This window comes from Xiphophorus maculatus, chromosome 11 (assembly GCF_002775205.1).
Source record: "Xiphophorus maculatus strain JP 163 A chromosome 11, X_maculatus-5.0-male, whole genome shotgun sequence".
NCBI lineage: Eukaryota > Metazoa > Chordata > Actinopteri > Cyprinodontiformes > Poeciliidae > Xiphophorus > Xiphophorus maculatus.
The window spans coordinates 26,437,897-26,454,423 of NC_036453.1; the positions used below are offsets into that span (position 1 = coordinate 26,437,897).

The following is a 16,527-nucleotide window of genomic DNA, read 5'->3' on the forward strand; positions in this document are numbered from 1 at the left end:
CATGTATCTTCCAGCCAAAATTTGTTACCGTGACATATAACAATAACAAATTTTCTAACAAATGTTGCAAGGCCCTTTAAGAACCATTTCCTTTAGTTTTTCCCTCTTTTTTTCACAGCAATAATCATATTTACTCATAGGAATTGCTCCCCCATCAAAGAGAAACAATATTATTTTTTTGTAAAAACTGCTCAGTACACTTCATTTCTCGCCTCTCCCCCAAAAGGTGCTGAATTGTACACCAGCGAATCCTCCCCTCTCACTGTCTTTTCCTCCCTCTCTCCCCTCGGTTGCAGGCTGACTTGACGGGGATCAAATGGAAGAAGTTCGTGTGGCAGGGTCCCACCTCTGCCCCCATCCTCTTCCCGGTGACGGAGGAGGACCCCATCCTGTGCAGTTTCAGCCGCTGCCTTAAGGCCGATGTGCTGAGCGTGTGGCGGCGCAGCCAGCGACAGGGCTGGAGGGAGCTGTGGCTCTTCTGGTGGGGGGACGACCCCAACTTCGCCGATCTGATTCACCACGAGCTCGCAGGTAAGAGGAGACCGGTCCCCTTCGCTTTTATAGAGGCTTACAGAGCTATGCTCAAGGTGGCTGCAGTTTCTCAATAATTGAGGTTGATGAAATCGGGTAGTTTAGGGGGGAAGAAGAAAAAAAAGGAAATAATATACTCTGCTAGTGCAAGAACAAGGAAAGAAAAAAGTATGACAAGAAAATTCACTTTCTTACCTGTGAACCGTTCGTAGATTCAGTCAAGGTTATACGCCTACAAATGAATGATGGCTGTAAAAGATAAAAAGGGAAAGTTTGGTGCTCAGAGCTTTTATAAAGGAAACACTTGAACATGATGGCAAGATTTGTTATCGATTGCGCCATAAAAAAGAATAAAATGATTCGAGAGGGTGATTGTCAGGTCAGACGCCCTGTAAGTGAGAGCAATAAGGAAGTGTTGTTATCCGTGTAATCTAATACCGCCTTTACCCAATCAGCTGACTGATAATCCAGCTGACCCGGCTGCCGGTGCCAACATCTGCAGGGCCTTTCGGGTTCCTCGCAGACACCGGGCGACATGCCGTGCCGTTTCGCCCGCATCTTCCGGACAAATCAGCACTCTGCATTCTAGCTTGGCACAATGGCAGCAGACGTAGAGCCAGGCGCTGCAGCTCTTCAGAAGAGGAATAGGTGGGCAATCATTACTTGAGGGAGAAGTACAGTTCAGCACAGGCAGCCATGCAGAAACGAGGCCGACGCATCCACTCTCTGCTCTCTGCTCTCTGCTTTCTCCTTTTTTTTCCTCCTAAGAGCAGCATGAGATGTGGAAGATTGGTGGTGGTGTTTGGGGGGGGGAAAGCTGCCTTCATGCACATTTTCTGCCATGTAGATGAAAGTTTGCTTCCTGAGCCACACACAGCTTGTCTGCGGTCCCTTTTCTACTCCCCCCCCCTTCATTATGAGACTTTGTGCCTGAAGTGGACTCTCGGATTGGGAGCTGAAGGCTACGATGGGCGGCTCATTCAAGCCTAACCGGTGCTGGTAATAACCTGAAGCGGTTGGCTCGGGCCCCTCTGATGGAGTGGGCTTCATTTCAAGCAGGAGGATGTGTTATGGAGCATCTTAATTTGTAGGTTGCTGGAGATGCTGCTGTGCTTTCCACAAGCGCTGGAAAGGAGAAATATATCTCGAGTGTTCTGTTGATAGAAAATAGATAATTGACCGCTGGCCTGACTTTCAGCGCAGTGTTTTCTTTGAGCAACGTCTGGAATGCTTTGCATTGGGAGCCCTGTGTGTTTTTTACCATGTCTTAATACATGTCTCAATATTTTAGATTAAGTAGATCCAATATGATGGTGTACTACTTTCTTTCCTCCTGACTATAGATCAAATCTTTAGGATCTTTATTAAATCTTTTTTTCTCTGTGACGATGAACAATCTAACTTTAGATTAGATCCAAACGTTTTGTCAAATGGGCCAAAATAGACATTTTAAAATGACTTGTGGGCCAAAATAAAAACAAGGGGAAAATATTGACAGAAAAAGAAACAAAATAGACTCTTTTTTTAAACATACTTGACAATAAACTAAGTTGCATTGCTTTTTTAATATGAGTAAACCACTCCTATTTTTTAAAAATATGTTTATATTGGCAAGTGATGTGTAAATTGTTGTTGATTCAAAACTTTAAAAAGGTTTTGCAGGTTTGCCTCTAAAATAGAGGGCCCAAATTGTGAATCTCTAAAGCTCTCCACTGAAAATAATATTTTGTTTTGTCAATTTTGAGCAGTAAAAACAAGAATTAGGCTACTTTTGTATTAAATAGTATAGCCAAGTTTAATAAATTCATTAAAAGCAGATTTGGATACGTCAAAGTGTGCTGGATATATGGAGTCCTCACAAGAGAATACAAAAAGCCTGAGTATTGAATACTGTGTGCAGTAGCCAACATTTCTGAAGTAAAATGTTAATTTCTGTAATAATTTTGCCCTGGTTAAAAATAAAAAGTTTCAGTCTGCATCAAACACATGTGCTATGGGAGGCAGTAAGCATTATGTTGAATTGGAGTCGTGGGCCGCACAAAATCGATCCATGAGCCGCAAATAGCCCCCGGACCGCACTTTAGACACCCCTGCTTTAGATAAATAATCATATACTTGCGGGCGTTAAAGTGCCTAGTATCTGGAAAGACTACAGATATTAAGTTGTCTGTCCAGAAACTAGGGGGGGGGGGGGATGAGCTTCGTTATTTTCTCCTTAATAACTGAGCTACATTGAAAAAGTTGCGTCTGACTTCATCTGCTGTTTTAATTAAAGAAACCAGCTTTGTTTGGTTTCTTAATGACTTCACCAGAACATCTAGAGGCCTTCCTAAAACATTTTCTGCTACATTAAACAACAAGTATCACCAAATATATCAGTGGTATAGAGAGAGAGTGACTGTGCAGTACTTAACTGCATGTAATCAGCTTATATTTATTGCTGTCCAAGTGGTTTTATTGTGACGGTGATGCTGCGTACAGATATTTTTATATATTTAGCAGCTTTACTTAGCATTACCGGGTTTAAAATTAAATTAACATCAGATTTGTGCTCACTAACTAGCTAACAAGCAGAAGCTGGTGAATGTGAAACGAGCACCAATGTGTCTTATAACTGGACAAGAAAGACTTGTTATAATACACGTTTTTGTTCTCATTAATGGAATGACTCCGTTAATGAGACCTTATCTGATTACCTGCCCAGCAGCTAATGCTAGCAATGTTAGCTACTAGTAGATGTTGCAAATACTCACTTTAATTCCTACAAAATCCATTGAAGACTGGTAGCAGTTGTGTTCAGTTCAATAGACGAGGGTAAGTATCTTGGATTTCCTGTTATTTGTTAGCTTGTTAAATAATTATTAATGTATTTATTACCGCCTTAAGTTCATGAGCCTTAAGGAGCTTTACTGTCATTATCTGCCATTATTTATTGATATTGGGGCCAGATGGGGTGGCACAGAGCAGTCAGTGTTACACCGCTCTGCAGTTGGACAAGTTTTAACAAATATTCTAGAATACCAATATTGAACCTTTACAGTTTCTTGCATTTTGTATTAGAGATTAGAAGGAGTTTATGGACGGATTGTCCTAAAATGCTTTGCCTGAAGAGATCCAGGTTGATAAATTATCTTTAAACTTTGTTAGGATGTGAAATGTCTTCCTGCTGTCTCACACATTTCACCACTTGCTCCATGGCTTTTTTTTTTTTTTTTTTAATTTTGACTTTCTTCTTTACCTCCCAGGAATTCTGGAACTTTCTCTTGTGTTTTGCAGCTTCTTTTTACGGTTTCGGGCAGTGTTGGCAGTAAACATGAAAATCCACTCTTGTCCCATTTTTTTTCCTTCTTCTTATTATTATTATTTTGGGTGTCTGAAATGGCGCTTGCTCGTTCCCCGCCACCCTCTTCCACCCTCATTAGATTAGCAGCCTGTGAAAGTCTTTTAATTTTGAGCAAGTGCCATTTGTGCGTACCAGTGTGTCAGTAATCCCCGCTCTCCGGGGGAGACGAGGAGGGAGAAGGAGGGAGCCGCAGAGCTGGGAGCAGCGAAGGGCGGAAAACTTGAGGGATCTTTTAACGTCTGGCTCTTAATCACCATTGAAGGAACAGTGCGAGGAACAAACCACAGAGCTCCCTCTTCTTCTTACGCTGCCGGACGACCCGCCCTGCTCGCTCCGACACTACGAGAAAACCAATTCTAATCTTCCCCTGGCCATGCACAGGAATTATCCCCAACAAGCGAGCGCTGTTGCTGAATTAAACAACTTGCCTCCCCCATCTTACCAGTTCAGCATAGGCATGCATTCTCATGCAAATGATCTCTCCAATCCTTCTTCTGACCATAGGCATCCGACATGAAAGATAAATAGCCGCTTTTTTCCCCCCTCCTTTTTTTTTTTACGATACACAAATTTTCCCTTCACTGTGAATCAACCACTGTACAGTTTGCAACAAATACAAGCGATGTTCTCATCTCCGCAATGAGTCGAAGACAAAATGTATGCTCTCTTTTTTTATTCTTCTTTTTTTTAGTAAGACTGAGAAATGATTGGACGTAACAAGGAAGGTCAAAGGGAAGAGGCAGTCATCTGCTGCCTGTAACATTTTATTGCCGCGCCATCTCTACTCTGGTCACCGGAGTCCCCAAATGTATTCATTGCTGGGCGCTACAGACAATCTCCTGGGATTGCTAAAGAAGAAGTGGGGGATGGGTCTGACTGTCTCCTCCACTAGGTTGATGAACATTGTTTGAGATCCATGCGTTGATGGAAGGGGATAGAAGCTGATGATGGCAGCTCTATTTAAACTTTTTTTTTGTATCGTCTGTAATTGGTTATTATCTTTTTGTCAGTGGTCTCTGGATTATGTGTAGGTTTTGTGACATAACGAAGTTCACAAGTTCTCTTTCCCCTCCCCCCCTTTTTTATTTGTGTCATGACTTTCCTCTGTGCATTTGAATCAAGGGTGAAATAAAAGGGGCTCTGTCTTGCACCTCAGGGCGGAACATCTAGTTCCAAAGGGCATATTTCAGTAGTCTGTGCAGGGCATGTTGACTGAAAGTTTCACTTTCTCCCAGGTCAGCCTGATTTTTCTCTTTCTTTTTTTTCTCCTTTCTGTTCTTTGATGATGTTTCAGCAGAAAATTATTGAACTGCTTTCACTGCAGCAGAAAAAAAATATCTGAAGCTTTGCTTCAAGAATGCAGATGTTTGCCGACAGCAAACGTGAGCATACACTGACATGTCCCAGTTTGTTGCCATCCCAGGCTTAAAATAATGTCATCTTCTATTGCAGTTCACATCAAAAAGTAGGAAGTTTAGTTCCTTTTGTTACATGGCAAAAAAAAAATTCTATTTTATGAAATAATTCTTTGTCAAATAGTGAAACGTTTATTGAGCACTTCAATAAACGTTGAAGTCTTTTTAAAATACATTCAGCTGAAGCTTTTTTTAAATTTACACTTAAGATTTTAGACTGCTCTGATGTTTAAGTTGTCCTGTTAATTATCCACTCTATCCCTGAGACACCTGCTGTATAGAGGCCCATTTGCTTTACTGTAACAATAATATCTTCATTGCATAATTTTGAAATGTTCTCAATTCACTTTAATTTATCTCATAAATCTTGTAGTCTGTGATCCCTCAGCAGGTTCGGTTAAGTGTCTAATCCCCAAGCTGTTTTTTGGGTGGGGGGTTTGCTACGAGGGCCAAAATTGTCACATTGAGATCACACTAAGGCAATGAAATTAAGAGGAAAAAGTTAATTTCTGAATACATTTGATATTTTTATTTCTTAGACTTAATTGAAGCAAGTAAACTAGTTTAATTTTTGTCAATAAAGAATCTGTAAGTCATTGTCGAGCCAAAGATAAAAAGAACATAATTGCCATGATTAAAAAAAACAGGCAAATCATTTCCAAAAAAGTTTTGGAGCTCCATTGTATTTTTTTTTTGTTTGTTTGTTTTTTGTTCTTTGTTGGGCACATGTCATCAATTCCTGTAAATAACCAAGTTTAATCAATGAAACATGGTTGATAGAGAAATACTTAGTTGTAGCAAAAAGAATAATAATTTTGTCTGTGAAAATCTTCCCCTGAAATAATTGTCGTCCTCATCGACCGCCTGTGCATGCAGAACAGATTCTCTCTAAAATCGACGTTTTTGAGCTTTATATCATGTCACAATGTTATTACCTCATCCAAAGTGTTTCTTTTGAGTCCTTCCGATTTTTTTTCCTCATTCAGTGAATATACTCAAATTATGAATTTTCCAAAAATTTCAAAGTGAGTTGTTATTCCTGCAAAGAAATACAGGCATTTTACACAATTTTCACCAGCCATTCCAACCCTCTTGTGCCTCTGTAACGGCTTGTTTCATAAGTGCCCTTAAAGGACTGCATTTGTGGAAGGAATACTTGACAAGGAAGCTTCTTTGGCAACAAACACACTGGTAAACCTCTCTGCTCACTTTTATGATCTTCTGTTCATGCATGCTCAGCGGTCCTGTTGCTCAAAGTGGCAGATGTGTTTTCACGTCTCCACTCAAACGCCGAACATGTTAAAAAGAAGCTGCTTCCCCACTGACGGCTGTAATTGTAGAACAAGAGATGTGTTTGAGGGGAAGGACTTCCATCAGCTGAAAGGTACGACGACGTATTAGGGCCACTGTACATAGAAAAAGAGGGAGTAAATTTCCGCCATAAACCAAGGAAATTTCTGAGCTCCAAAAGTCGAGACATTTTCTAGAAATTTTCTGATACATATTATACATATATGTGTGTGTGTATTTATTTATTTATTTTCAGAAGTGTATGACTTTTGAAATTTGGAACTGTACAAGTTTTTTTTTACTGTGGTAAATGTTAGTTGAAACATCACCGCATCTGGTTTGTAAAGGCCCGACTCGGCACCTGTAATCCTGTCACACAGATTGCCACGACATATGCTGCCTCCTCGAGCAGTCGACATCATCTCATGACGACCCAGTCATGAGATGATGTAATACATAAGCGCCAGAGTCCAACGAATTCCAACACTCCCCACAACCCCAGGCAAGGATTCAGGAAGGAGAAATGCCACTCGCTCTTTGGAATTCCCAAGCGTTATCGACTTGGACAACCTGTGAAAGTCGGGCAGAAAGATGACATTCTCTACACATCGCCCAGCCGTCAGCATGAACAAAGTGTGTCCAGAAGCATTAATCGGGAGGCTTGTGTGTGTCCCATCCATGGGGCTTGCCAGGCTGAGAGGATGTGCATCAAAGAACAATTAGACACACTTAGTTAACCTTAGCTCTGGAGCTGCGCTGCTTCCTCTCCGCTCGTTCCAGACATCTTCGAAACTCCGGCGCGTAACGGCCGAGATTGATGAGTTGATAAACCCGGGCCCGGCTCCTAGGAGGGAAAAAAGTGGCCAATGGCTTTTGTGCTTGGGGATCAATTTTCCAGGGCTAATCTCCTGCCCTGTGAAACCACCCTGTGCTTTCCTCTTTTCCTCCCGCTCAATCTCCATCTCTTTCTCCTGGTCTCTCTCTGATGGATCTCCTTTGGCTGACATAGCGCAGAGACTCGGCCATGCGTACCGTCCTGGCCCGTGGGTGTAGTCCAGCATTTTTTTCCCCCTCCTCATCTCTGCTGAAGAAATATTCTTTAATTAGTAATGGAGACTTTTTACTGAGTGCTCCCTCTCTTTCCTTGCAGATAAGGAAGAACTGGAGGGAAGGAGAGTGCCTCTTGGCCAGCCTGGGTTCAGTTCCCCTGAGCACCATTGATCATAAGCCATTAATCTTTCTGTTTAATGACTGACTGCTGCTCTAATTGCGTAAACACAGATGAGCAACTTTTAGAGAAAGACACCTGTCCTTTCCCACCCTCCTTAAGTTGAAAGGATTCATTGGTCCAGACAAAAACAAACCACTTAAAATATTTTGAATGCATGTTCTGTAAGGGCATGGCAGAGGTAGCAGTTTTTCCGTCCCGGAGACATGAACGTTCTTTATGGCGCTGCCGTGCTTCTTCTAAGCACTCTTATAAAGGTCAGCTCATCTGGGTTGGCTTCATAGGAGGCAGAGACGTGAAAGTGTCCCAAGCTTCACCTGAGCCCATAAATCTTTGTCTAAATGAGGTTGCTCATCGTTCAGCTCCTACACTACCCGCTTCCCACCATTCCCCACCCTCTCTACCACATGCACGCTCTCAGATGTGTAAGCAAACCAGGATCTTAAGCGATCAGCACTGCAGGTTTGAAATCTACGTACCCTTTCTTTGCGTCTGTGCATATTGAATTATATTTCTATAGAGTTCAATGCATTTCTTTAATGTGATTGGTTGAGAATTAACATAACTTTTTTAATCTTTTCGCTAACATTTCAAAAGGATTCCAGCTTTGAGCTGTTGCGTACAAACTTTCTAAATTTGGAAATATCTTATTACTGTAGTTTTAAAGAAACCAGTGACAACAGATGAGACTCCAGGTTGCGTAACAGGCAGTACTTTCTTCAAGTGTTTGATTTACATCTGGATATTTGTCCAAAACCATACAGTAGGATGGGAAGTACATTTATTTTATCCATTAATCAAACTTTTGGTTTTTCACGATTCAATTTTTGGAGAATTGTGATTTATTTTTTCACCATTGCTGTCCTTGCGCGTCCATAGTTCAGAGATGTCAGCACTCGCAGGGTCTCCATCTTGTTTGACAAGTGCTTTTTCCAGCATTTATTTATTTTGACTTTGAATTCAGGTCAACTGTGGGACAGAATATTGGGGCCTGGGTAAGATTTTTATTTATTTATTTTAAATTAGGAATAATAAAACCATATGACAATAAAGTTGAATAATGAGAATAAAGCTTTAATAGATGAGTCTGTTTTGAAGAAAAAACACATTGACTGAGCTGGTCACATCAGATCTTGACTCTACCAAAGCTGTTATGTCATTAAAACAAGTTTTTTTCTTGTAATTTTAGGATGTTCTCTATATTCTGGTAAGAATTGCACCTTTATTCTGCTACTATTATGACCATATTCTCATAATTAAGTAAATTCTCGTTATCTGGCCTTTATACTCCGCTGTATAACTCAGAGAAGGGATGATTGAAATAAAAGCCACTTCTTGAAAATATTTCCCATCATGTGTAATTTTGTATTTAGAAAAGAAAGCTAGAAAAAAATGGATTGAAACCAGAAATCAGATCTGTTGTGAAAAAACTAAAGGTAATATTTTTAAGCCACACCTAGCACTTTCTGCATTGTGCTTGATTTCCACGATGTTTAATAAACAAAATGGAACCCACAATAAAATACTGCTTTGGGGGGGAAATATCAACAAAGCCTCCTGGCAATCCTTCAAGGATAAGCGTGTTAGATGATAGATGCATTATTAGGCATGAAAAAACTTAAACTGTCTAGACTTTTTTTTTTCCAACTAGTGCATGATAAAAATCAGAACTTGTGAAAAATGGTCTTTTATGTTGTAATTATATTTAGAAGATGGCCCATATCTTTCATTTGCTGCATCACGACTTGAAGCTTTTTGTCCCACTTATCAACCACTTTGGTTTTGAGTTACTGACAGCTAAACACGCTCATTTCACTGCTGTTTCTTTTAGCCTTCATGTCTTCTTAGTTGTGAGTTTTAAAGTGAACGGAAAGGTTTATTTGAGATGGTACACTCACAATTGGACACACAAAACATTGACATTTCAACATGTTTCCATTAGCGTCGTACAATAAATCGGCCCCTGATTTCCTTAATTTAGGGAGATCTGTGATCAGCTGATACTTGCAGGTTCAACTAATCTTATCACCGATCTTATCTGCCTCAGCAAAGGTCTAAATATCAGCCTGACAGACCCACCCGCCAGGTTATGTCTGCATGTTTACAGCTAACAGTAGTACACTAATCACTGTTATCAACTCAGCGACTTTCTTGCCATATTTAGCAACATGTCAGACATAAAAAAAAGCCATTATAGGCAAAATCAGAACCGTCAGGTGAGGCATTTTAAAGATCGGTAATCGTCGATGGGCCTGAAAACTGCAATCGGTGCACCCCTTGTTTCCATTTAAGCGAATAAATGGAAACAACTCACTGTTGAAACAGTGAGTTAGTATTTTTGGTAGCACTTCATTTGAAGGGGTGTGCATAAGACTGACATTACACTGTCATAAACAACACCTTCATGAATGTTTACGACTGTTGTCATGAATGTCATTCGGTAAATAATGACACTGTTAATGCAAAGTTGACTCTTTTAATTGACTTTTAATGTAAATTATAATACAACTTTGCATAAAAAATTGATTTATTTGCCAAATAATGCTAAGTTGATACTTTTAATGCAACTTTCAATGCATATTTGCATTAAAATGGTCATTATTTTCCGAATGACGCTTCATAACAACAGTCAAACATTCATGAAGACTTGTTCATGACAGTGTAATGTCAGTCTTATGAACACCCCGTCAATTAGCGTTACCACATTTCCTCTATCTAATGTTGGATAACCAGCCCAGGATTTTCTGAATACAGTGATCCCTCATTTTTCGCGGAGGTTACGGGATAAGCGAAATCTGCGAAGTAGGAACCTTTATTTTTTTTACCAATTATTATACAATAAAATACTCCATAATACATTTAAAACAAAGAACAAAACCTTTTTTACAGAGCCAAGCAATTTTTTAACAAATAAAAGTACTGTATAAATGTTTTTCTTTTTTTTTTTTTTTTTTACAAATAACTACTATACTGAAAAATAATTTTAATCAATACGAAGTGAAGGCTTCAAATTGCGGAGATCAGCGCCGCCCCACCGCGACCCGAGTTATTGGATTAGAATGTGAAAAAATGGTTATGAAAAAAAAATACAAAGTGCAGTTGGACAAATAGTGATTCACCTGTATTTCACTGCTCCTCCTGACTCTGCTCTGTCGCGTTTTTTTCTTCTACAACAAGCCCGCGGTGAAGGTGTGTTTTTTTTGAGAGAAGAACATAGTTATCGGTAGCTGTTGTCGCTCTATTTTCTTCTGGGCAAAAATATTCTTATAAACCAACATGCCACCATCGATTATGTTAAATTTGGCAAGCTGTTTTACGTACGTGTACATATTACCCGCAAAGTTATTGACACACAGGTAGAGAAGAAGCGGAGAGACACAATGCACGATGCAAATCCGCCAAGCAGCGAGACTTTGAAAGGTGAACCGCGATATAGCGAGGGTTCACTGTATAACAGATTTGAAAAGTAACTCAAACATGTTTGTAGTCAAGTATCATAATATGAGGCGAAGGCGGAACGAGTTCGCCCTGCAATTGGTGGGTCCGATTGTGAATGTGCCCTTTAATATCTCAATTTGATATAAAAAGGGCAATATAAATAAAATTGATTATTACTGTTATTAATGCTGTTGTAAAAGCCAACCGCAAGAAGTGTGGAAATTTGAAATGGGAACATTTGTAAGTAACAACTTTATTAAGTCACCTCTGCCTCATCAGGCATCTTAAGTGACACCCTGCCCCTTTAAAGCAACATTGCATTCACACAGATGAATTTTTCGACTTATGGGAGCGAAAACTTAAGTAGCTATTTAGGCAACCCTCATGAGCTGCCACATGTTTAGATGCTTTGAAGTGGATTAACGATAATGCCAGCTAAGACTTCTGTTCTGTTTTTATTTTTTATTTTTTTCCTCCATAAGAAGACTAATGGGTGTTGCTCGGGGACTTGTGCAGACAAGTGCAATAAGGTCAACAAACATGTTCAGGGATTCGAGCTTTAAAAGTGTGTTGTTGTTTTTTTTTCTTTTTCCGACTTGGTCGTTTTTCTGTCCCCAGGAAACCTTCCCGCAATCATCAGGCTGAGACCGTGACAGAGATTTTTCAGAAACTATTAAAAATGTAAAAAAAAAGAAAAGGAAAATGGGCCTCCACCTCATCCTCTGCCACTGCAAGTCGCCCTTCCCCTCGGATGTCTGGGTTTATTCGCCTGCATCTTCTGTGGGAAGCTTCACACAGATATTGTCCGTTCTAATCAGTGTTGTTTTGTTTACAAGAGAACAAAAGCTCGCCCTGGACTGCAGCATTACTTAGGTCTGTCTGAAGTGGCAAGCGTCGCAGAGGGCCTCGCGCGGCGAACACCAGGTCATTAGGAACATTTGATGCAAACCAGACGCCTCTGTGTGTGTTTTTTTTTAGTTTTTTTTTTAGTGCTTCTTGTTGCCGAAGGGAGGGACTGAGGAGTCACAGGCGACAGGGAGGGCCACAGAAGAGGCAGATGTGGTCTTGGCAGGGAGGGGCGGGTAGGGAGGTTTCTGCCAGGTTATGGCAAAGGGAGGGGAGCGCTGCAGCAAGGCTGTAGGTTTTAAACGCCGGTTTGATATCTTCCTCATCCTAGACACAAGCCATTTCCCCCAGTACGTGGACGTTATCACTCTCACCGAGTCTGTTTAAATTTGAGAATCTGGCTCGTCGTTTTCTTCCTTTTCTCCTCCTAATGCATCACGAGTGCCTTGAGGGTTGAACTTTCTTTGCTTGTTGACTTTTTGCCCTCTTGTCTGCCTTGTGTCTCAGGATGGCCGCAGCAGCTGCTAAATCACTTAACTCCGACTTAGTTTCAAAAAAGAAAAAAAGAAAAACACAAGCTCTCTGCACGCTCTGTTTATTTCCACTATATCTTGAAAGGTAAATGGCTTTATTCTGTTGTTATTTAGCCGGCGCTGTAAATATTTAATAGGAAATTGCTGTTTTCCTTCCCCTTCCCTGCCTTTTGCACCACTTTTCTGTGTTCCCAGATCTTATCCTTCATGATACGCTTGCATCCGATAAATTAGTTTGGGTCCTCTCAGAAATGGCTGTGCACGTAGCCCTCCCCCCCCAGTCCTCTCTGTTTGTTGGCAGCCAGCCTGAGGTTGCTTTTTTCCTCTTTGGTAGTTGGTAAGAGTTTTATGGCTACTTCAAGTCTACCAGAGTTACAGCTGTTATAAAGAGCTTTAGTGGAGTTGCAATAAATGGCTCTTTTTGAAACACAAAGCTGTTTTTATTTTCATTCTGCTATCCTTACAAAATATCCGATCTCTCTAATTAAATAGATCTAGTTAATTTCTTCTTATCAAGGTTTAAACAGTTTGGATGATTTGGAAATATGGTGAAATCGTCATAAAAGATAAAGTAACATTTCTAGCCTGGCTGTTGTTTTTCTCTCCCTGCGGCACCAGAAACCACTGTGCAGTGTTTTATACTTTATTTCTTGCCTTCCTTTTATCCTTGCAGTGATTTTTGCAGGTGTTTTATTTTCACACCTGACCCTGATAAAACTATCTGCTGCAAAATTTCTGCTGCTTTTCATGTTTATATATGAGCCTGAAGAGAATTTAGTTTATTGTAGTCCAGAAGAGTCTGAAATGGACAGTTGTTCCTTCTGGTTTTAAATGCTGTGCAGCTGGAAGGATTTTTGCACTTGCTTTTAAACTTTTGGACATGTGTAACCATGGCAGCCGTGCATAGCTTTTACAAATGGGAGTGGTTGATTAGCGTCTTAAAGTCTAAAACAGGACCTAAACCCCAAATCCCAAAGGAATTGATCAGGTTTCCCATTAATTATTGTGATAAACAATAAAATTTTTATTTTGAGACCATTTTCAAATAACATATTGATAATCCAAGGCCACCCTCTCCCAGACCAGTAAACTTTAATTTTGTAAATAACAACCCATACTTTAACTGGAAGACATTAAATATCCAAAATTAAACACCACAACCAAAAACAATTGACAAAATAGAAATAAAAACCACACTCAACAGAAAAAATACATAAAATTGACTTTGAAAAAGCATTAATCATCAGAATGGAAATTTTTGAGAGTTCATTGATTATAATTTGGTTAATTGCTCATTGCGACAGGCGTAAACCAGACCAAAGAGCAGAATGGAGGTAGAAGTCCAGACCATTTCTTCCACCATTCATAATTGCCCATAATCTTGTCCCCACCTCAAATGTCTCTCTGTCTGGCTTTCAGCCAGTTACAGATATAAAGAGGTGCGACAAAATCTAATGTTTTGGATTAGCAGTGCTTTCCAGGAACTGATGGTGTCATCCGGGATGTGTTTCTGTGGAAAACATCATCCCAGATGACTGGGATGCTTTCTTGATGAGTTATGACACTTGATGGTCCAGCAGACTCAGTTTGATTTGAGGACCAAAATTGCAACATTTGCTGCATTTTCAGCTGCTGGCGATGAAGACTTGATCTTCAAAGATGTAAACAAGAATGGAGTGGTGTCAGAATTTAGCAATTGTACGATTTCTCTTTCAACAAAGACCATGAGCCTTGTCTCTCGCTGATGGTAGACTGTTTGTTTTTGTTGTATTTACCCAGAATGCCCTGTGCTATGCTACCTTTCCTGCTTTAGGAGCGGTCTCCGGTCCGCTTCCATTCACAGTTGCATTCAACCAAATTGAGACCTAGGTCTGGTCCGCACGAGAGTTTGACTACACACTCACACCTCCTCAAATGAACTATGGTTCGGTTAAAGCGGACTGAGCAGATCTGGTGGGAATTCAGCCTTAATTTCTCTTTGGCACAAATATAGTACTTTTGGATGGAGTTGAGTTGAACCACTCTCTTAGATATTAGTTCCTTCTAAATATATCCAATTGTCACATTTAATCAGCAGGCAGAGGGTTCATTTAATCATTCAGTGAAGCCGATGAAGTCACTTCTGGGCCATCTTGTGCCTCCTCGTCGCTCTCTGTACTTATTATGCCCGAGCTCATGTGGAGACGGCACACTCGGGGAGATGTTTGCTGCAGACTTGACTGAAAGGAGCTTAAGTGCTGTAAGATGTGAGCAGTGGCTGTTAATGAGATTAGACCTGCATTCAGGCCAGCGCAGAATGTGATTCAGAAAGCAAGACTGATACGGGTCTAATGGCACACTTCTTTATTGTAAGCAGCAAGGCAAGCGCTCGCTGTTTCTTTTCTAGCCCGTTGTACCATATAGTAGTAGTTTGTTGTTTTTTTTCTTCTTCTTCTTCTCCTTTCTTCACACTCACACAATGCACAAGTGCAAGTTTAACTGTAATCTTGCTCTGTGCATGTTGCTGTTAGATGGCTTAACAGCACTAGTGTGGGAACAATACCTGGGCTTAAACGAAGACTGCTTATGCAGCATTTTACAACATCAGTTGGTTGAAGTACAGCATCACTGATTCACTTAGGTTTGCTCTGGATACTCCAGTTCTCATAACTAAACGCAGAATGCTACTCAACCTTAAATGTTGTGCCCTTCTTAAATCATCTTGTATTGAGACCTCGGTGCTTAAAATGATTCAGCAGCAGGGTTTCTACCCAGCCTCTCTTAGACTAACTGAGCACTTTTGCTCTCATTTACATAGCGTCTTCTTGTGATGCCATGTAAATGGCAGCGTTCAGGCTCGCTGTTTTGCATTTGAGGAAATGGGCCGTTATTTTTATGGTGTCCTGAACATCACGCTCGACATATTACAGGAGTTAGTTTTTTTGTTTTTATCGGCGTATTGGGCCATAAGAATGAAATGAATGGACAAGCACTTTAAAATGCCTTGCTGCTGAAATGTGCTATACAAATAAAATTTGATTAGATTTTTTTGGTTTGACAAGATATGCATGTGTTTTACTTGTTTTTGCTGCTGGAAAATGCTTATCTCCTATTGCTTCTCTTTGTATTCCACCAAAATCTATATACCATGAGAGTTTGGGATGAGCATTTGTGTGTCTATATGTATAATTTGTGTGTGTATATAAAAATTATATACACACAAGGAATTGGACGGCTCGTTACTGATCGCCATGATCAGAATATTCATATGTTGGACTAAATGCAGGACTTGGAACCAGTTACTTTAAAGTAATTTGATTATTTGAATTAAACCAGAATTAAAGATGCTTCTTCCTCCAAAACTGCTGATAAATTGCTCAAATCTTTGCTGAAGTCCTCACAACTTCCCCCGATTCTGTGTACTCTTAGTTGTTTACGGTTTGAGTTACCCTGATTACATCACAAGATGGCACTGGCGTTTGACCCAGTTAGTACAGACGAAAACAGCGACACTCTGTATTTATAATATTTTGTGAGAAATATTTATAAAAGCTTTTTTGTGCACAGAATGAAAGCATGGTAGTTCAGCTTCTTAAATTATGTAATTCTTTTTGATGTGTCAGTGACACTATAGGTGTGCTATACTGGTGAAGAGTCATTAAATACATTTGTAATTAAGTATTATGTCGATTTAAAAAAAAAATGTTTCAAGTCAATTCAGCTCTGTTTTTATGTATCGACCGATATCAAACTTCAGATATCGGTATCAAAAATGAAAAAAGTGGATCAGTGCACCCCTAATCTCAAACAGGTAGATCAATATTACATGCTTGTCACATCAGCAAGCATGTTTGTTTTCTGTGCTCTTAAGCCGAACGTTGCTTGTCTTGGAGATTTCTTACGAATGGGTAAAGTGAGAATCAC

At 40.1% G+C, this 16,527-nt stretch overlaps 1 protein-coding gene across 1 annotated transcript in view; it reads left to right on the top strand.

Moving 5' to 3' along the window:
• med13 (mediator complex subunit 13) overlaps positions 1 to 16,527 on the top strand; it is a 99,849-nt gene that overhangs the window by 16,106 nt on the left and 67,216 nt on the right. The window contains exon 2 of the mRNA XM_023342105.1: positions 297 to 531. Within this exon, the coding sequence (XP_023197873.1) occupies positions 297 to 531 (235 nt within the window). The remainder of the gene's footprint in view (positions 1 to 296; positions 532 to 16,527) is intronic.